Source organism: Trachymyrmex septentrionalis, unplaced genomic scaffold (assembly GCF_001594115.1).
Source record: "Trachymyrmex septentrionalis isolate Tsep2-gDNA-1 unplaced genomic scaffold, Tsep1.0 scaffold29, whole genome shotgun sequence".
Lineage (NCBI taxonomy): Eukaryota > Metazoa > Arthropoda > Insecta > Hymenoptera > Formicidae > Trachymyrmex > Trachymyrmex septentrionalis.
In genome coordinates, this window is record NW_017305451.1 from 3,683,860 (window position 1) to 3,707,572 (window position 23,713).

At 37.7% G+C, this 23,713-nt stretch overlaps 1 protein-coding gene across 1 annotated transcript in view; it reads left to right on the top strand.

Annotated features, from left to right (window-relative positions):
- Window positions 1–23,713, top strand: part of LOC108749302 — a gene marked incomplete at its 3' end in the record, with an annotated part of 193,544 nt that overhangs the window by 160,534 nt on the left and 9,297 nt on the right. The window contains exon 5 of the mRNA XM_018487902.1: window positions 5,641–5,899. Coding sequence (XP_018343404.1) covers window positions 5,641–5,899 — 259 coding nt within the window. The remainder of the gene's footprint in view (window positions 1–5,640; window positions 5,900–23,713) is intronic.

Consider the following 23,713-nt stretch of genomic DNA (forward strand, 5'->3'; position numbering starts at 1 on the left):
TTCGCATTTTGCGTTATGGCCGAGGAAATCTGCGTCGCGCGCGTCCGTGTGCCTCGCGTGTAACGCGAAAGCTCGGGCTTCGCGCGCGCATGCGGCTGCACCGGCGCATATCCGCATTGTTATGGCTACATTTCCGGTTGTTTGTCGTGCGAGAAGGGACTTGGCAGCTCACCGTACGTACGTAGACGATTGTGGCGCAGCCCCGCGCAACCCCCTCCCTCCGCGGGTAAAGCTCGTGTGTATGACACGTAATGCCAACGCGATATCTCGACTTTCGTTCCTCGCATCAACTCGGACTCGCTACGAAAATCCTCACGACTTGCATCGGCTTGTATCTTGAATTCTAAACGCCACGATCTCTTTCGATTTGGCATGCGACGTTTTGAACGCTCGCCAAATTTGTACCGCTACCGTTTTAACAGAGATATAAAAATGTATTGCGGTTATATATCTTTTTTTTTTTATTATTGGCAGAAATTTGTGATACACACACACACACGCACGTACGCGCGCACACACACACACACACAGTCGCAAACGTGCCTGCAATATTTTCTAAAGCTACCTATCTATTTTATTTCTTTTTGGAGAAAATGTTTTTTCCGCGATAACACCGTGCGTTTTCGAAGCTGAAAAGACGAAATCGAAATAATTGTCGCACATTTACGGTATCCCGAATGAATAATCACTTGATACTTGGGCACTGTTTATTGGGAATTCCGGAACGAAAGATGCTGATTAATGTTCCGAAATCGGAATAGCACTCCAGCGTGAAATCGCGGCCGTATCCGCTTTTCATTCGGTTTTTTGCAGGCCATATATCGGCTTGTATCGTTCTCTTTTATTTGGGAACGGCGCGCGAAGTGAATTCAATTTGTCAATTTGCATACGTGCCGGAATAAAATCTATCAGGCTTCCGAGAGTTGTAGTTTCCGTTTGTTATTACTTCTTCCTAAATCCCAAAGAGGTCGGCTCTTCATCACCAGGAGCAATTCGAAGCGTCGACATCGTCGTGAAAAATTATATCCGTTAAAATCCCTAAACGATAAAATCATTTTTAACTATAAAATAATATATTGCTACGGTATTTTCGTTTCTCCTTTTATTTATTTACTTTTTTTATTTTTACGTTTCGATCATGAAGAGAGAATCGATTCGTTTCTATATTTTATAAAAAATTCTTGTTATCACAATTTTATAAGAAACATAATTTCTGTGAATTTTCCTCGATCTTTAATAAAGTATTTTGATCTTAAATAATTTGGTTCGTTGATTTTATCAATTAGCAGCTTTTACACACAATGAGAACATATTTTGACGTTCTCAAGTTCTTTTGAGTTATTATCGATGTGGAACTTCGAACATCATATGGAAAAAAAACAATTTTGTTGAAGTCTCTAAGGTTTAACTAGATACAGATCTAGTCTGAAAATAATTTTGTTGAAATATCAAAATTATTATGTAGAAATGTAGAACGTTCAAACATGATGAATAACGTTATAAAAAGTTAACATTCTACCAATTGGTTTGTGTGTGAGCATAATTATTTTTATGATTCAAACAAAATTTTTTTTAGATCGGTGTCTAGTTATTTTAAAAATTGCAGCAAAATTCTTTTTTCCATATAGAGATTTTTAAGGAGAAAGGATATAGAAATGGGAGAAGTAGGAAGGAGATAGAATGTATAGATAATAGTATAAGTATTGGGACACGATTTACGAATCAGTGGGGAACGATAAAAAGGCATTTTTAAAGCCCACAACAAAAAGTATAATCTAAAAAACTCGAAGCATCGTATATTTATTAGTTCTTTTTTCAAAGTGCCCCGCTAGTGTCGTAGATATTTATTCGAATATCCACGGGAGACTTTTGCTCTTGACCGAGCACGTGTAATAGCGTGTATCGAGAATGACGTCGATCCCGAGCGATGTGTGCTCTGCTCGATTCTCAGAGATATCCCTGCCGTATCTATTACCGTAATCTTCCGCCTTGCCGAGCGAGAACGCCGGATTCCGACTTTGAAGCTCGCTTTTGCTGCCATAGCGAAAGTCGAATCGGAAAGTCCCCTCGTTCTTCCGGTGAACTTGAAATCGATTTAACTTTCTGGCATCTCTCGGTACCCTCCTCGTTTACTCGATGTACTTGCTATATAAAAGTGATTTCAAAAAATATTCCCTCGCCGGGGTAACGGAGAGTAAAACGTCGTATAATATATATACGTATATAATGAACGTAATGTCTGTATCGTGCCGTTTTTCGTATTACGAAAAACGTATCCTGAACGCGTCATATAAATCACGGTTTTCGGGACGGATTCAATTAATTGCGGCTTCATGGAAATGATCCCCGGGCGTCATAAATGGGCCGTCGCTTTGCCAATTGTACTGGATTCTCCGTTACACCGTCGTACTACAATGCCGGCCGTAAAAACGAGAAAGAGCGAGGTGGAACAGAAAAGTTTTCGCGGTTGCTAAAATGGAAAAGCGTGGAGAGACGACGACGGGCATTGTTTCCGGTAACAGGTGCCATTTTCGCGAATGGCACAGTTACCGTGCATTCTCGCCGTGCTCTCTCTCTCTCTCTCTCTCTCTCTCTCTCTCGCGCGCGCGCGCGCGTGGAGTACGTCGACCACCACGTGTATACGGAGAAGCAGAAGTAGGAAGGGGGATTGCCGTGTTACGCTATACGTGTCCTATTCAGAGATGTTCATGCGCCCTGTTCAAAGACCCATTACGAAAATGACCATTAAAATAAATTACTCTCATCACGCGGCTATAGCGACGGCTTGTGCTGGCCGCCTATAACGCCGGCTAGCTCGATGGCTGCGAATACGTGACGCGGAAATAGTCAGCGGTACGAATCAATTTACGTAAATAATAGAGAGAGTACGCGGCTCGCGCCTGGACCGCTAACAATGGGAAAATTCGCGCGACCGGATACACGGCACTGGCCATTAAATCGGATGCATTACGGGGATACGTGCGAACTTGAAATTTCCCAGCTTAAGCGTACCGTGCTTTGGAAACATTTTTGAGGATGTTTATGGCATCGAAAACATTTACAAATCGCATTTGAAATTTGTAAAAATGCGATTAAAATTTTACCGTTAACCCTCTCCTCCGTGATGTTTAATAACTTTATGTACAAACAGTATTGGGTATTATTAGAACACTTGTCTTTTTTCCATATGATTTAACCATACGATTATATGTATATATATTTTTCATGCATATTATAAAAAAATATTGGTTAAGTAATAATAACATTTTAATATAAAGTGTTCATGTTTTTTGTAAATTTTATTGCGAAAGTAGATAAAAAGTGATAATAATGATTAATGTTTTTTTTTCTCAATAAGATTTTGCATTATTTTTAGTTATTCGGACAATTGAATAGAATTCTTTAGTTAATATGTTCTTCGTAAATGTAGGTTTTTTTAACTACTTTGTAGAGGGGATATGGTTGATATTTAGACTTCAATCTCTATATTAATATTTAATTATGGCTCCACCTTTTTCCTTGTAACAAAGGAGAGTTTGAAATATATTACATTGATTGATTAAATTATAATAATCTTTCTAAAGAGTTATCTATCTAATAGAATACATCTCTCAGATAGACATAGACTTGACTAAAAATAGAATTACTAGATGTTTATGGTGAAGATATAACTATATTTATACCTTTATAAATTTTCACAGTAATATTCACAAACTTTCCTTTCATAATATTATTACCTGCGTATTTTTTTTACTGCTATACAGGTACATTTTTTGTTCCAATTATCATAGCGCATAATATTTTAATCGGTAAACGGAGTACACTCTCTGTTTGTGCGGTTCACATCTGTATAGATTCGCGTCGGAATTAAAACCGGTATTTGTACTATCCGGGCACATTGCCTTTATACAGATGGCATTTATACGTGCCCGAGTTCTACAAACATTTCCAGTAAACCTTGTTTGTACCAGTATTACACCGATATTTTTAATTCTCGCTGGCTTGTACGCGAATCGGCCGACTTTCCTGTTTACGGAAACTAACAACATCTGTTATTTCAAATTTATGCTTGGCACAAATATATCTATATTTAGCTTTGACGTTGCATGTGCATTTCCAAAAAATATTTTTTTTATTATTGATAACGACCAACAAATTTTTTCTATCAGTTTGCTTACATCAGATTGTCAATAATATTTTTTTTCCATTTGTAAAATGGCATTGTTTTCTGTTTTATACAAAAAAAAAAAATACATTCTATGAACTATTTGTTAAGCTGTGTTTTAATAAAGTATATCTTTTTATTAATTTTCACGTGCTATATAATATCGATAAACTTTGCCGAAGACCAACTCTCTTTCTCTTTCTCTCTCTTTCTCTATTTCTCTAGCGGGTTTGGGAAATAGCAGAATAATTCATTTATAGTGAACACTATAATCCCATTTCACTGGATATAGTGACATTAACTTATCGATCGATCGCGTGATACAAAACATTGGACAATTTCCATTGTATCTCGATATTGCATCGCACTTTTTCTGAGTAATATCGACTATCATTATCAGTACGTTTCTTCGATATTCCTTATTACATCCGACAGCATATCAGAAACTGTGCGCGTGGAGAAACACGCGCGGCGATAATTGAATCTCTTCGTTCCATTAAAATATCTCGAGCAAAGTCGAACTTTTACTAGAGGAGGTCTCTCTCTCTCTCTCTCTCTCTCTCTCTCTCTCTATCTTTTTTTATTGTAATCTGAATGAGAAGAAAGATCTATTTCATTTTCCATTCATGTATTTGTCAGGAATTTTCTGTCTTTATTTTTCATCGCGGCGTAGAGTCTTTTTCACGTGGAAGTCAAACGCGCGTTCGATGGCGGATAAAATGCCAGTACATCAAAATCCTTTTTCGGCGCGATTCAGCAAATATTGACGCTCGCGAATTGAAATTTGCATCGACAGCGAAATTGGCAAAATATTTCTGTACGTAAAAGAGAACGTTAGGCTACGGCGGCGGCAAAAACGAGACGAGAGACAAGAGGAACGGTGAAAGAGAACGAAGGTCTTCCCGCGGGATACGGCTGGACGAAGAGAAAACTCTAGCCTTAAATTTAATATGACACATCAATCGATTCAGACGCGCCTTCCGGCCACTCGTTCTACCAATCGAATTCCATGGCAAATATTATGCGGCTCCTGGATACTATTCCACAGGACGTAACATATGTATCGAGTGTTTTTACGGTCGTTTTATTTGACGAAACAGAACTATCGTTTCTTTTTATTGTTTCTCTCTATACACCGTGCATGAAAGATATCGTTAAATTTTCATAAAACTCAAAGTATCAAGATAAAATAATGCAAACACAAAGATTAACTTGCAAAGTTACTGTTTTCTGTTTAATTAGGATCATTATATCGTTAGCTATATTTTATCAGTTTACGAATTTACATAATAAGAAATACACATCTCACTGATAAAGAATAAATAATTTTCAACTTATTTTCTTTTAAGATTGTTAAAAATTATTTATGAAAGTATAATGAGACAAAGAATTTAACATAGTTATACGTATATAATTAAGATTATTACTTCGATTAGTCCGTATTCTCTAACGATAATTCATATTTTTATTTTCAGGGTCCTGTCGGAGAGGTGGGCGGCGTGAGGCTGCCACTGCAGTCACTACATGGATACGGATCTGTGTTCATGTACTCGGCGTCGACGAGTCCCGGGGGTGGAGGTGGCCAGAGTAGCGGAGGCGGGGGTGAAGTCACTCTCCGCCTCCGCGAACCCGAGGACATTCCCGAAGAGGTCCTCGCCCGCCTCGAGGACACCGCCACCCTCTCTATCTCTCTTCAAAGCGATGCAGTCCTGAGGCTAGGGGCGGCTGGCGCAGGTAACTTGCCTCTTATCCTCTTCTTCACGTTTGCTTACTGATCAAACACAAAAGGTGCTTAGAAGTGCGCTTGTTATGATATCGTAAGAGATGGTGAGACATGAAAGTTGCTACGATCGGACAAGTAATTCTAAGAAAATAGCGTTCTATGAGCCGGTAGTCGACTAAATTATATTGATATATTAAAGTTTTGTCATAATAGCTGAAAACGATCAATGCAATACGAAAAGGCAGTGTTTTAGAAACATAAAGCAAAGATTAACTCGATTAACTTTGTATTATATCACATTATTGAGATTATAGTTTATTACAATATTAAATTTTATTGGGTATAAATTAATTTTTAAAGTCAGTAATAGGAGCCACTTGATTTTCTTATTACTTTTAATTTTTTTTTGCATAAAGATCCATTGTTATATTTTGTTTTTTCTCTTTACTGCGGTTACTAAAGAGCTAAAAAGACTATCTCCGAGAATCGTGACGGTATATAATAAATGATTGGCTTATACGACGCATAAATTTCTATTGGTTACTCCAGAATTTATTATAACGAAGTTCGCTTCCCTCATATTTTTGGGATTGCGTTTAATTCCCGCGTTTTCGAAGAGCACTCGCTCCTGGTCCGAGTAGATTAGCCCCGTATCCAATCTCGTGTGTGCTCTAATGCAAAATTATTTCGATGGATTAGAGTAATCCTTGCTTTATGCATTCAGATCCGAGACTTTCCTCGACAAAGCGATCTACTTGCATTACCGATAACTATTCTTAGCAGGATTTACAAAATTGCAGTTAAAACGTTTGTTTATTCAGATACAATCAATAATGATACTTAGAATTTCAATACTAAAATTAAGACGTTTTTATCGTCTTATAAAGGTAGGATTAATTTATTTTTTAAGTAAATAATTAATCGATTATTATCGCAGTATACATTATGTACTCTGATATCAGATTAGTTTAAGATTTAATGAACACATTAAATAAAGATAAATAAATGAAGATGAGCAATGCACAGATGAGATAAAGAAGTACATCAAATCTTTTGGACATCGCGTTTATCTCTGCGTACAGCAGGCTTTTCAATCTTATACCTTCTTATACGAACAAAAGGTCTGGCAATCGGGGATTCTACTATAGAAATGCACAGAATCAAACGATTATTGCTTCCTTCTAAACGGCGCAGGTGACTATTCGGATTGGATCGTTTCTCGAGCGCCGAAAGCAAGAGCCCGATCGTTTATATCGGTGCTTAAACTCACAGCCTTTCCACATTTTCAGTTTTCCGAAGCTCGAAACTTTTAGACTTTCCTTATAGTTGCCATTTTCCATTCAATCGGAGCATTCATGTTCCTTCCTTCCTGCAGTAATTCCACTCCGGTCTTTTTACGAATGGCTGCCGATATGGAGAACTTCAGCACGAAAATTCTGTGAGAAATACGTGGGTTTTCATGCTCGAAGATTGAGAGAGACATAAGTGTTGGGATCTCTTTCACCAATCAGGGATTATATTTCAAATTCGATGCTATGGAGTGGCAAATACTTTGTACAAAATTCTTACATATCTATCTTTCTGTAGAATATCTTTGATCGCTATCGTTCTTTCGGTTCGAATCTATTGACGAATCTTGAAATCAATCTGAAAAGTTTACCTTGGAATATTACTCACGGCAGACAATATGATGGAACGTGATAGCAAAAAAAAAAAAACGTGATTTTCCTGATACTATGATTTAAAATCTTTCGTAATTTGAGGAAATTCGTAATTTTTTTCTAATCAGTTGTCTGAATATGAAGTTGGATGTGAAATGTCTATTTTTTATTTATTTGAAAAAAAAATTTGTTGTATTAACGTGAGAAGTAAACACAGTACGTAGAATTAACGATAAAATCTATTATCATAAAATACATTACCAGCGTTTATTCAATTACGTTTATCGATTTACATTGAGTTTATAATATTCAGTTATAATTTGACTTTGTCAGTCTTCGTTCTTTTTACCGTAAGTTTTGCGAAAACATGCTTCACGGTACACTATAAAGTAACCAAACGGTAAAACAAAATATAAGAATATTTGAAACCAATATCGTGGCGTTTATTGATTTTCCGACTTTTCAAAAAGAAACAACTTTAACTTCGTCGAAAGCGTTTGCCGTTGAAGCGAGTAAACTTTTAATACGAAATACGGATATATCGAAAGGGTCGAAAGTTTTTTTTTCTTCTTCTTGCCCAGAACAGGGCACCAAGGGAGAGATTTGCGTTTGCGGAAAGGCGATCCAGAGACGATCGAGAACGTTAACTTCCGGACGATTTGTCAGAGCCGAACTACAGCGGCGCGGCTTGGCCCGATTCTCGCTCACAGGTCCCCATAAATCCCGGATTTTCATAAGTTTTTCTCTCCTGTACCCCGATTTGCAGTCCCCTCGCTTCCCATCACTGCCCCTCCCCCTCCCCCACCCCCACCCCTTTTCGTATCGTATCCCTCGAGCGCCTTCGCCGAAATCGATTCGAGATATATCTTTTGCTCGGCTTTCTCCTTTCGTTCTTGCTAATGCCGCGGAATCGCGGCTCTCGGGGAAAGAAAGACGGTGTGGGGAGATTTATCGAAGTTGCGGCTTGTTACGGGGGCTTTAGACTTCCGGCAGCAAGAGGTGGAGGGACGGTGCTCCACGCACAGCTCGAAGCTGTAGAGCCAAAGCAGCCGGAGAAGAAGAGAGGTGCTAGCGATTGATTAAGAGGGTCGTTTGTGCCAAGGAAATGCTACTTGAAACGCTACCGCTATCCGAGCCCATTCTCGGGCACGCCCGTTCTGCGCCCTTCTTCTTGCTGCACCTATCCTCGCTGTGGGACGACGACGTTACGGCGAATCATTCCTAGACATTAAAGACAATGGTAGGATTTCAAAGTTGGAGCAGCTTAACTCGTTGATTGTTACAGAAATCAGAAAACTGCAGGTGCAATTTAATTGGTAATAAGAGATTCGAGGAAGGAAAGTGGAGAGAAAAAGAAAGGGAAAACCTCGAAAATTAGATGATTGTTATTCAAATTGTCTGATGGAATTGGAACTTTGACTTTTATGCTATAATGCTCCCTTTATTAAAAACTTAATTTATTTCAATGTAAAAATAAAAATTGTACAACTTTGTGTTCACGACATCAAGTAAGTTTACCTCGAGTTGCGTTAGTTATTTTTTGAACGTACTACGTATCGCGTATTTTTTGATTCTTGAATAACGTAAGATTTGACAAACAGCGACAATATTCTCGTGGATCAATGCGGGTCAAAGGGTCGAAACCATTCCAACCATTTACAGTATCGATTATTGGGAACCTTACCCAAAGTACCATTCGGTACTTAAGCGACAGTCTGACAGTGTAATAGGGTTTCCGTAGTAATACGACAGTATCAATAATCAGACACATTGAAATTAATCCGAGCTATTCGGATAACGATAATACAGAAACAAACTATTAATTGTTTTGGAAAATAGTGACAGAACGTATCTGGAACTCTAAGAAAATCGATAATATTACAACAATCTGGATTTTTTTTTATTGCTAGTATAATATTTGCATAAATAGTTTTGTTATTAAAATTATTTACAATGGATGAGGTTGCATGGAAAATTTTATTGAGTAATAATTGAACCTTTTTAAAATAAATATATATTATTTATCAAAACATTCTGCCTGATAGCAAGGGTTAAAAATTATGTTTAAATGTATGGCATACAAAATTCGATTTTTAGAAAAACAGTAATGTTTTTTCGACGAAAACAAAAATATAGACCGCTATTTATATGTATTTAGCATGTTGCGCAAAAAAATATCGAATATAATATTGGGGAAACACAGTGAGATTTTATTTTCAAAGGAACCTGTCAAAGCATTATTTTTTCGATTCTATCTTCTCGGCGCATTGTTTAAACTAAAAATTATAAAAATCTTGAAAAACTGCATTAATCAAATTTTCTCTTTAGTTTTTTGAGATATGTTTCAAATTGACTTCATAAAAGAGAGATTTCATAAAAAGTGACGTTCTGAATTTATTCAGAATACGTAGTTTTAGTGTTAGAATGATTCTTCTTTGATTTGGAGAATATTTGCAATATTTGTAAGCGAGCTAAAAACGTTATAGTTCGTAAACGAATAGAAGATTCGCAAAACGGTAGAAACTACGGGATCGAGCGGTGGTTTTGTGCACAGGACGAGGATAAGAACGCTGAAACACGTGTAATACCGTTGCGGTAATACCGTAAACTGGAAAAGAATGAAACTAGGCGCAATAAAGGAGAGCCGAGAATACTCAGCGAACGGCAGGGGGGAGGGGAGGGGGCAATAAGTCTGAAATATGCCAGCGTTTTATTCTTGCCGTACGAATATCCGCCGTGAAGAAAGGCAATAGGAACGAGTGTGGCGGCAGAGAGGACTCTCGAAAGGAGAAGGGTGAAAGACAGAGACGGGGTGAAGTCTTGCATTCGAAAAAAAAAAAAAAAAAAAAGAAATGCCTGCAATGTACACGACTTACACGGGAACGAGCACTGCACAGCGAGTATATGCACGCGAACAATTCCGCGGTAGCGTATGTCACATAAATAGAAACGAGAGGAAAAGAGAAAGACGGGGCGACACAAGGAAAAACGTAAGGCGAGAGAGAGAGAGAGAGAGAGAGAGAGAGAGGAAGAGTGAGAAAAATAGGGAAAAATATATGCGCACGGTGAAACTCGAAGATGGAAAACTTTACGGCGAGAAAGAGAAAGAGAGAGAGAGAGAGAGAATGAGAGGAAGGGGTAGGAGGGGGGAGGGAGAGTGAGAGCAATTCTCGTTATAACTTCAGTACGCGGAAACTTAAACTGCTGCGAGCCGAACATGCAGAACTTTCGGCCGTTTTCCTACTCGGGACAATCCGGAGTCGACCATCCCTTTCTACACTTCCTTCCTCCCGGATTTGCCCCAGGTACGTCGTCATCGTCGTCCTTTTCACGAGGGACTGCTCCTTTTAATATTGTTGGAGGGAACGCCTCAGGTAAATCGCATTCCCGTGTCGCTGCGACTTTCGACACGTAAAATGCGTACGCTCTCGTATAGTTCGAACTTCACTCCATGAATTCGAGGATGAGCGTGTGCGAGGCATAAATTAGAAATTGCATCGCCGACGATAATTTACTGTTTTTTTTTAAGCCGTCTTATTAAACCGTTCTAAAGTTCTTTAATAAAGGTCAAAAGAAAACGAAGTATATAAAAGTCGCGATAATCCACACAAGATTATCTAGACTAAAATTTTTCCATATAGAAAAAAAAAATGTCTTCTTTGCTGAAACGTTATTATTGGTGAGAAAGCCTTAAGCAAGCAACACGTGCTGCCTTGTTTCATTAAATCCATACAGATTTTACAGACATTCGCGACAATGCTGATTCGGCTTTGAAGAAGCTGTTTCTTTACCGCTGTGCAGTTCAGTTTTTCTGCGCTCGCAAAACTCGCCGTCGCCGTTGTTGCGACGCGACGTCTGAAAACTTGGCACTTGTCTCGCTTTGAGACCCCTTTCCGTTTCCCTCTTCTTTCCAGAGCGATGTTGCGCACTACGAAACTCTCCTTTGCCCCAATCACGTTTTGTCCCAACAGCTTGCGATCTACAACGTTCACCGAAAATTCGTTTAGCAGCCACGTTGCTTGCTTGCGCGCAGTTCCATTCCTCATGAAATTGCGTCACGTGTCCCGTGAAGTGTTATTGTCCTAAAACGCCAATTTTCCCATTTACCGCGATTGACTGAGCAAATTGTGCACGAAACCCGTGGTCTGACACTCGTTCAATCTCGGTTCAAATCTCGAGTAATACTAGACTCGAAAATACTGCCATTATTGGTATTTGTCACGTGTAATTGCGAACGCTGTTTCGCGATACTTTATTGTAACAAAGAAACGTACACTTTTAAGTCTTACTCGTATCTATTTTGGAACCCATTGATAAATGTACAGTTATTTAAAATAGATTTTGACTATATATATTACTTAACTCTTAATAAATTTATTCGTTTATGTATTTATCCGTACTTACGTTCTTCTTATTAAAAACTAATATCGAATCTCTCGATAAGAAAACTAGCATGAATATTGCACATTAAATTCGAACTTTAACACGAAAATGTAATTATCGATCTCGTCATTTTTCAGTTTTAACTTTGATTCCAAATTTATCTATTAAAGTGATTCTGTAATTTTTCGCGATTTTTTTAATTGTCGAAAGTATACACGTGCAAGATTATTATTTAAAAAAAATAACTGTTGTATATCTTGCACATATTTCTTGCTTATATTTATCAAGTAAAACCATTATGTATTTCCGCGCTCCGGTCTCAGTGCGTTCGATACACGTCATTGCGCTTGTAGGTTTGGCGTTTGCAAGGGAAATAAGTATGAATAACCCAGTTGCAATGATTTATGATGCGCGATGAATATTTATTGATAAATGATCGCGCACGTTTTGTGCCGGATCTATTTGATATTTCGTTGTGACGAGGCGACCGGATCGCGGGATGACAGCTGGGGCCTTTTAGGGCGGAATGCAGCGCACAGTGAAATTGTTGTGATATCCGGCTACGTGGCGCGGTGATCCCCGTCGCGGACGAAACTACGTAAATTATGAATGCTGTTTGACTGCATGCCAGCTACACCCCGTAACCGGCAACTGCCACGACCCTGCAGCTTCGCACGTGTCTGATATACGTGTAAAGCCCATGCACATAGAGCGGAAGCTGTGGAAGTGCACGTGCGCGGAACTGCAAACAGGCAGAATAAATTCTCGCAGCGTCATACACGCCGTTACGAATATGATCGCTCGAGAACGGCATGTTTCCTTCAAGGCGAATGCATGCTTGTATAAACTTGAATTTTTATGGAAGGGATAATCGCGAGTGATCTTGTCTGACTGTTACGATACATTTTACGTTACGTTTCGAATTAGACTTACGCAGAATTTTCTCAATTTTTCGTTGTACGGTGGAAAGATCGTACACGATAAGCCAAACGTCACGGAATATTATCGTAGACAGTGATTCTGCGAATGTATCAATGCCGTCTCCTTTTCTGTACGAGAATTTGCGCTACGGCTTCTCGGTAGTGCGAATTCCGTGTATTTTCTCTCGATATGAAGTCGAAATACGGGAAAGCACCGTAGCGGCCGAACAATAACAAGGATGATACGATGAGTTAGGTAAACCAAATGTTTATCCGCGATACGGCTACATCCAGTGCTGAACGAATGAACGAACGAACGAACGAACGAACGAACGAACGAACGAATCGATTTCGCCCACATAGCCGATGGCGAGCCGTGTCGAAAATAATAAAAGGACCAACGGTGCTTGCAATTTATACCCCCGGTAGGGTTGGCGTGCATGTCTCACGGTGGTGCATCCCGGTCGATCCCCCGGCCAGTGTGTTTCCGAACGAGAGATAAAGGCGCCGCTGTGGCGAACAAGCTACCCATATATATTCAGGGCGCGCTTTTAGCACCGATCGTGCCCGCGGTCACTAACTAAAAAGGGATCAAAGGGCAGAGAGCGTGGCCGCCTCGACGTGTCGGACGTGTGTTTTTGCCGCCGCGATTACTTTTTTACAATGGCGTTTTTCACTTGCGATTCCAACCTGCCATGCCTACGCCTGCCCGGTTTTCGCGATTCGTTGACGCGATTCATGAAAAATCTCCACTAAAATCCTGTCTTCGGAAGAGTTGTATTTTGCAAGATTTTTTTATTAGATGTGCACGATATATATATTTTGTAAAATAAAATGTAATTTAGAATTGTCGACTGTTGTATAGAATGTAGAACTTGGATTTCTTGTGGAAATGGAACAGAAAAAAATTGTGTCACATTCTATGTAAACGTGATATCTTTAGTATAATATAATAGTTTTTTGAAAGTGCGATACCCTCCCGCCTCCCCGTGGCTTAGCTAAGCTTTTTTGATTTTATTTCTAATTTTTTGCTGTGTCCAAAATTAAAAACTGGTCGACAGATTTGATAAAGAAAACATTTCTGAACATTAATTAAAAAATATGAGACATTTTCAAATATTTTTCTGGCTGCGAAAGATTTAAAGATAAAAAAAAAGTAGCACTTTTTTTTTTTTATAAAAACATAGAAATTCAAAATAAAAGAAAGAAAATGGAGTTTAGATGGATTAGAATCTATATTTTGGACAAACAAAAATCCAAAAGCAAACAATCCATGTGTATACTCAATACACCTCGATTGGCCATATTGATTCTATCTTACAAAGAGTTTCCTTTTGTTTACAAACGAAACGAAACTGGTGGTCAGATTCAAAAGAGGTAACATTAATCAAAAAAATATGAGACATTTTCAAATATTTTTCTGACCGCAGTAAAAATTTAAAGATTAATGAAAAGAAAAAAATAATGAAAATACAAATTAAATACATTGCTGTAAAGTATCAATTCAAAATTAGAATAATATAAAATATAGAAGTTATAATAATCATCACTAGTTGTTCAAAACAACAACTATGAAATATTACATCACTATCACAATATCCTGCATTTAGCTTCACTGACAGCACAAACTAAGCAATTAACTGATGCAAACAAGTTACATGGATAGCCTGTATAACATACTAGTGCTATTTGTTGAGTTCGTCGTGTAAATATCTATATAAACATCCGTGCAAACTACAAGTAAGTCATATTGGATACTACTACTAGGCCATTGAATACGGTTAACTTCTGCTAGTGTTATACTTTTCCTTACGCGAGAACTAATACGTTTATCAATATTTCTTCACATGTCTCTTATCTTTGTGCGTTTATATATTTAGTTTTTATATTTAATATGTAAATGATAGTAAGCATACATATATTGCGTTAGATTCCGTTTTAGAAGCGGATCGTTGAAATTCGTGCTAAACCAACGGTGGATTATCGCACTTATTCGTTAGAAGAAAGAGAAAAGACAGGAGGGGTTCGGTGCTCGACATAAAGAACAACCGGATTGTATGGTGGGAAATGAGTTTGCAACATTTCCCCCGAATTATATCGTAAATTAAAGTTTGTACACGCGAGTGAATCTACATCCCCCTGTTCCTACGTTCGCCCTTTTCTGTCTTCCTTTTTCGCCACCCTGGCGCGATTCGCTGAAACGAACCCTCTTCCCTCTTTCGAGTTTCGGCCACGAAATTAATCTGAAAATAACGAGATGCGCAAAAAATATCTCTCCTCGTTACGTCGTCAACCGTAACATCGGTCATTTATACAGAGTATATTATAATGCACGTGCTCGTAATTATGTCTGAATTCACTTACATGTATTACATTACTTGTCATATACGTATAAAATTCTAGTCGCGTTACTTTTGCTCTCATAAGGTTTATTTCGCTTGAAACTCAACATTCCTTTTATTTCTTACTTTATTTTTTTGGTGAAATTTAATAAAATCAATTTTTCCTTAATCACATCAAATGTATACTTAATGAATAAAAAATTTAAAGATTATTCTTTTCATACAACGAGAGATAAAGAAATAAATACGAATAAAACGAAAAAAAATCGTTATAAGTATTCGATGTACATTCTCTTGTTAATTATTTACGAGTAATTATAGTTATATTCTAAATTGATACATTTATTTATCATCAGTCATCAGTTGTCTCGTAAGCTGTACAATTGATCTATAACTTTCATTTTAGTTCTTGTCTTCATTTTCGTCTTCGTTATCCATTGTTTGGGGATTCACCGATTCCAGATTCTATTCGAAAAGTCGCAATTTTGCTCGTCTCGAAAACGGAAAACATCGGCGATCGATTTATCGATGTACGGGCACGCGTAATCTTCAAACAGATATAGTTTCTGATCTATGAGACTTATATAACGGCTTACATAATGGTTACGGACTGTCAGTATTAGTGGCAGCAACGTCGAGTCAATATTGATACATGCGCGCGATGAAACTGGAGACTCCTATCCGTTTGTGCATTCTAGATATTGAATTCGGTCGTCTCCCCGATCTCGGATCTTCCAGGTCCGCGGTCGCAGCGATCCGGAGCTTGATTATGATCAGCAATCCGAATTGGTGGTTTATCGTTCTCGGCACGCTCGTTACGTTCGTATTCCGCAGGGGAACGATGGCGATCTCGCGATTATCGAATCGATTTGCGTCGGCAGTCCCTCGGTAGCTGTCGCAGAAATTCTCCTGAGCACGGTGACGAAGGTCGTCATAGTAATCATACGTTAATTACGTATAATCCATGATCTGCTTAAGCCTGTGTGAGCTGACGATCGATAACGTGTGTGGTAGCGTGCAGTTATCATCCATACACGGCAGTTCCAACTGGGTTTATTATACCTGCTGACATAGTTCTGTAAATCTTGCGTTGTTAAATTATTTTCAAGTCCTTTGCGTTTCATAAACAATCTTTTTTTTTTTTCTTTTTTTCTTTTCTATAGTGGTTAAAAGGTCCGAACATCGATTTCCACGAAGCCACAAAGCAATTTCTTTTTTTTTTTTTTTTTTTTTTTTTAACAGCCTGGTCATACCGAACGCCAGCGAGAAATCCTTTAGGCCGCGCGCTCTTTTATCTCGAATTTTTCTCGCGGTCGTATACTTCGCTGTTGCGGCAGCGAAATTTGATTGCCGTCGTTATAGTTCACGTGCACTTTGAGCATACATGAATATTCCGTGCGCCGCTAACAACGGTATTCCACGCTTCGTTGCGGAACGCCACAAAAGAACGGAAACCACCCCCTACTATATCGATCATGACGAATAGTATTTGGCAGAAATCTCTACTTTGCTGCTGAATAAGTTCGGGTAATAGGAAGGGTAACAGCTATTTTGCTAGTGCAACACTTCATAGTTATTATTTATACAAAATGAAGACGGATAAGTGCAGAGTTTTGAATTAAATAGAACGAAATTTCGCTGCTACGCCAGAGTGAACAAATCGTAAATTTTGAAAAAAACATTTTCATAATTTTTATAATTATATTAATAACTTTTATAATTACATTAGAAGTTTCACTCTCGTTTAGAGAGTGAGAATACCTCCGAGTTTTATATTACCTTGTAGTTTTACGTTCTTTTAATGATAAACGTTTTAAGATAGGAGTAAATAACTATTGTTTTATTAGCAATATAGATCTACGTTATTGCAGAGTATACAAGCAAATATCGTGCCGAGTCAATTACCAAGATTCCATTGCGTAGATTGTTAGAGACAAGTTTAGCTGCAGCAAGCGTCGAGCAACGGAGCGAGCAAGCTCATTGGACAATTACGGCAACCGGCATGAGAACAAGTTGGGAATCCCGTTCCGTCTGATTTGAACTCCTGATAAAGAGCGTTGTCGCGGTTTAAATTTGTATTAACCCACGACCCACCACACAGGAGATTCTCATGTGTCTGTGGACAAAGCTATCCGCACGGTATTAAGCCATTAGACCGTAACGAGAGTTGATTAAGTGTACCGAGGTTGCGGATGACCGAGAGATCGGACAAAAAGAATATATCCGACGGTGGAACGGAGGTCCGAACGCGACGCGACGAGAAAAGAAAAGCGGAAGAGCGCGCCGTCGGAGCTTTCCCGGGTCACGTTGGCCTAATGAAAATTCACGGGTTCTCCATCGGCGCGATAAAGTCCACCACGTCATTACCATTGCCCTGTAGCTCGTTACGGCGTTTATTTAGCCGCGATTCTTTTTCCCGGAGATCGGAACGAACGGCGCGCTTACACCGAACGCTTAATCTCGGATTTATTTTAACGAGAGTTTACGACGACAGGGAAAGTTTACGTAGAGATCGTGTTATTACGCATCGATATCGGGTTATTACGCAACGATTTCCTGTGACAGGTATGTGTATAATAAGCAAGTTATTTTGTTGGTTAAGTTATTTTATTGCAGAGGAGAAATTGTTGATTAGCGTTTGCATTTATTTGCAACTTATAAGTACTCCCTTTAACCTTTTCGATGATATTAAGAGGATTCTGAACTGAAAATCGAATTCTGATAAAACTATCTGTATTACCAATTACGATTAAATGAACTTATACATATCGAATTCAAAATATATTGAGAAAAAAAATCAAATTAAATCAATATTTGTAAATAAATGTTTTATATCGGACATTTTCTTCGATATTATTTATTAATTATAAAAAAATAATTGTAATGAAATATACATTTCTGTGAAATATTTCTCTATTGATTCCTTGATGAGGCAAATGGGAGTCTTACATAAAGGCCTAGAGAGCATCATTATTTGCAGTAATCTTTTTGTTTTTCCAAATGTTTCGTGGCATTAAGTTTTTGACAAATTCGATGAACTTTGCCGAGTATTTTATTATCGTTTTCTGATATTAAAATTTTGTATTTTATTTCAAAGTTTATCTGAAGAATAATTTTTTGTGATAACAAAAGAACAATTTTTTTTTGTGATAAGTTAATGTCTGAAGAGGGCTCAATTTGGTAGCCGAAACTCTTGGTAACGTTTTATATTTGAATTTAAACTGAGTTTTTTATTATTTTTTTCAATTTTACTTTTCTTTATTTGTAATTTATTCTTTTTATAATTGTATGACAATTTGAAAAATGTGTTTGACTCTTACTTTGGTTGCCTTTATTTATTGTTATTTATTTTGTATATGAAGAGTCCTTCTATCATCTGTTAAATGTTCATCTGAAGAATAATAGGGGCCTTAGAGGCCCGAATTGTTTAACTAATGTTTTCTGCAGGTTAAGAGTTAATTGCAAAAATTAAAATAGATGCTTATTTGCTAGAAATAAAATTTTATTTCGCTGTATTTAATTTAATTTATTTGTGAGAGATAATATTTATTTCAGTGAAATGAATATTATATCTCACAAATAAATTTTTAAGTATCTTCTCTCAGTATACATACATATGATTTGCGAAACATCAGCGCATCATCATGCATACTAATATATTACATCAATATTGCACGCGCATACATATAAATTTTTTACAAGAATTGTTTACTTATTTAAAATTTTTAGGCTCATTTAAAATATATATATATATATATATATATATATAAATACAATATTATTCTTTTTGTCAACTCTATACGGGGGATGATTAAGTTTGTTTTAAATATAAAACAAATTTATAAAACAAATGTTACAAAGCGATACCAAAAGTCGATGACAAAACTGCAATTTTTGCATTTTTTACATGACATTGTTTGGTCCCTTCAATACGTTTAAATCTTAATTGTAAAAAAAAATTTATAATTTTATTTATCAACAAATTAATTTCTCTATGAGAAAAAGTGTCAGTCAAACAAACGGTTAACTTACAGTAAATAAAAAAGATTGGGTTATTATTTTGAGCAAAGGAAAAATTATCATAAGATTAATAACAATTACAATCATCGCATCATGAGCCGGTACGAAATTCGAGAGACAACGAAAATCAATTCATTTGTTGTTGAACAAAAGATCGTGCGCGCTATTTCACGATAATAGCGAATCAAAGGACGGCATTGCACCGCATGCCGTTGAAATTGCGAAAGAATCGGAGCGCGTTCGGGCATCCTTTGATATTTTCGAGAGGATTATCCCAAGTACGTGTCCACGGGCCTGCGTTCCCATACAGGATGTGATATTCGAGCGATACACATACATCCGAGCGATGGGGCCAGAACGGGGGAGTGAGAGGCAACGATAAATCCGGCTCGCCGAATAAATATTCCGAATCGAGACCCGGTCGAGCGCGTGGAATCCGCCCGCCCGCGCACGGAATTATTTTCACGCGCGCCAAACCGGACTTTAATTTGCGATAGTGACTGCCACAAGCTCAAAGGGATGCCGACCCTCCCCCCCCCTCTCTCTCTCTCTCTTCTACACGACCTGCTCGATTTAATTAATGCTCGTTGCATAGCCCGGTGCGGGACCTGCGCGACCTGCGCTGTACAACGAGAAACACGCTCATCCTCTCGTGCGAACGATGATTATGGAAAAGACCCTTGAGAACGTGCTTGTCGCTATGTGCAGATTTGTGTAGATATAATTGAAATTATATACGATCGAAAAAGTTATATTTTTATAACAAAATAACATCATTTAGCAAGTGCGACGTCCCATTTCATTTTTTTACATTTTATTTTTACTCAGACACGCATGCTTTTTTCATGATATCTTGAAAGTTCTGAATGCAGAGTCGTCATTTTCCAGAATAAATCACGAAAAAAAAACATGATAAGCACTTTTAACGATTGAATCTAATAAAATACGAAAAAAGTCTTCTTTTTATTTATTCTTTCGGCAAGTTGCACGATAAAAAGAATTTCCTTGCGCTGAAAAAAGTACGTATATACATTAATATTATTAATATTATTAATACACAGAGAATATTTTTAGATTATTGATCGTACAATTCTAATATAATGCGCCCTTTGTTAATTAGACAGAAGAGAGTCACTTTAGTAATTCGATTGGATGAATACGGGGGATCCTCTGTTATCATCATTGATAGGTTGTTATCAGGAGAATGAGTAGCTCGCTCCAGACAAATTGGCTAGTCAAATCCTCTGAGGACTCGCATCCCTTACTATCCATCCTCGCTCTAACGGCTGTCACGATAAAGACTTGATCTATGCGTTCGTACATGTACGATTCATGTATACTTTGGCCGCCAATTTAACACTGTCTTAAGTAAATCTGTGGACATTTGTATTTTATATAATGTATAACAAAATATATATATCGAGTAATTCGGTTTAAATATGTATAGGTAACAAATTGCTCCAAATTGAGACCATCCGCTATGATATGTATTTTATTTTAAATTACAGTCACTTCTCTGATGATACATTAATTCAGACACGTTTCTCACAAAAATATAATATTAATATTATTATTAACTCTTAAACGCGGTATGGCATACTTAACTTTCTTTTTTCAACGCTTTCTCCATATCTTGTAACTTTTTTTTATTAAGATACATACATTTGCTTGATACTATTACGTCCTTGAATGTCTAGCGTTTCAATTAAAAAGAAATATTATTGTATGTTTATTTTTATGAAATGGATCGAATTGAATGGATATGCCATACTGTGTAGTGCGGTGGCGTTTAAGGTTATCTAAATTTAAATTATTTAAATCTTATCCTAAAAATTGATCTGACTGAACTTATACGAATGATCTATAAATTTTCGAGATTTGAATTTAATTCAGAGTGACGATCAGAATTGCGATCTATTTTTACGGATATAGACGTAGAGTGGTAGGTAGGTGCGTACTTTCTTTCACGCGATCGAGGCATTCATAACGCGAGGCGCTTTAAATAAATGGCGAAGTTATCTCGATAGGCAAACCCAATGTAGAGGTTGGAGGGATATGGGGCGCGATTCCGGCATTCAAGAAGTCAAATATCTTCAAATTCGGTCACCCGTCCCTCGTTCCTCCCATCGCTTTATGTTCCCCTCGATCTTATATCCCACCTCGTTAAACGGGCTCGTTTATGATACCTCAGTTACATTTGGCATGCATGTGGCCATTTCTAAGCAGCGCTTTCTATACCTACGAGATCTATTCTACGGGGTCATTTCGTTACATCGCGCTTAAGTGCACTTGTTATAACGTTTGCTTTACACGCTAAAACGTTCAGTATATACACGGAATTGTAAGAGAAAGAAAGAGGCGGAAAAATAAAAATTAATATGATTTTAAATCAATGTTATCTTTTTTCAGAAACAATCTATGCGAATTTTGAGAACGTAATTCACTTTAATCATTTTCATTATTATTATCAATAAACGTGTCAGTGAATCAAATTTCAATGTTAAAATTTACGATAAAATCTGCTTGGTATATATTCTAATAATTGTGTAATATTATTAATAATCGATATAATCTTGTTACAAAAGAATTTATTAATATTATTGAATGTGTATACGTTATGAATTTAGATTAATTTCATTTTCCGATCACACACACACACACACACACACACACACACACACACACACACACACACACGTAAAGCTAAAAACGCTACTTTATGGACAAACACTCTTTAAAAAATTTATAAATAAATTATTTCTGCTGCGAGTCGGTAAGCAAGTAGAGAAAAAATGAAAGATGGAAAAAGTTTTTAAAAAAGAGAAAACAAAAAAAACCACTTCAATGTGGCTCCGAGCGAGCCGTGGTAAGCAAGGTTGACAGACGGAATCTTTAACGAAACTTCTTTCGCTCTCGAAAGAGATCCACTCGTAAACAGTCTGACGTGGCTTAACGTGTGTACTGATCCGCTTTAGAAACCGTAAGTTCCACTTAATTTCTCTTCGATGTCTGAAGGCGATGAAAGAATGCGGTAAAAATATTTGTTTTTCCTCTCTCCGTGTATCTTATAAATTTTTCTCCTACCTATTCGTAATAGAAAGTGCGTCATCGTAGCTAAAGTTACCGAGTAAACTTTAGCTATGAAAGACAGCAATTAATTTCACATCAGTTTATCGCGACATTTGAACATAACGCATGATATAATGTTTCAGGAATCTTACAAATTTTCTCATCAAAGAGAAACGCAGAATAGGATTGCGTTTCTAAAGTTCTCATTAGTCGTCTCTGAATGAACACATTCGCGAGTAATTTCGGAAAGTAGAAAAATCCACTTTTCTCCGAGTTTTAGGGATTTTGCACGACTGGCAACTGTTTAAGGAAATAAGAAAGCACCAGAGAGAGAGAGAGAGAGAGAGAGAGAGAGAGAGAGAGAGAGCGAGAGAGAGAGAGAGAGAGCGAGAGAGAGAGAGAGAGAGCGAGAGAGAGAGAGAGAGAGAAGACGAAGAAAAAGATCTGACGTAGGGAGAGCAAACCCAGACTCATTTAAATGTACGATACCCTTCACCTCTTATCGCATTATGGTAAATACAGGGTATACTCTTCTTTCTTCGTTGGTACGAGGTAGAGAATAGGCAAGGGGGAATGGAAGACGAAACGAGGAGAGAAACGGCTGCACTGCTGATTGCAAATTGACTTCGCTACCGAAATAATACCGACGGCCGCGTGTTACTTGTAATTCTTATTGCGCGAAGTTCGTTACGGATTTCCTCCGCCTCCGTCTCTCTTTTGCGCAAATACACACACGCATACACACACACGTACAAAAGTACACGTACATACGTGTTTCATCCACCTACCACTATGCACGTGTACGCGGCTAACGGGCTGTGTAGGGTATCCCGCACGATTTACTTCCCCAATTTGCTGGTTTGGTGGGAGCTCTATCATCTCGTTGCGCGCCACTCGTTTTTCCGATCTCTCTACTGTTTTTCCTCTCTTGCATCCCCTTCCTCTGTCGTCGTGTCGATACAGAAATGCGGGTCGCCCGTTAAAATTGCTTCATCAACGCGATCGCTGCCGCGTGTGCGCGTGCGTTTAATTACCGAAATGCCATTTGCGCACTCGGAGGTGCGAAAAATGTTATTATACGTAGTACTCGTTAGCGATCGGCGACGATATCATTGAACGCTTTCGTCGGGTTTTCATTAACGATCGATACGAGGTCACGATTCTGAAAGTGTAGTTCAGACATCGTCTGAAAAGCCTCATTCAGTGAATGTTTAACGCAATCAATTATGCATGTACTACTATCGCGTAAACTTGAAACTTTTCGTAACTTTCGTAACTTTTGTGCAAATTTGTAAGAATATTATTTTCGAAACGATTCAATATATTAATAATGGTGTATCGTTACAATTTTTTTATTGGAAAGAGAGAGAGAGAATTCAAAAAAAATAGCAATCTTGCAAATATATCAGAACACATTTTGGATCGTCACA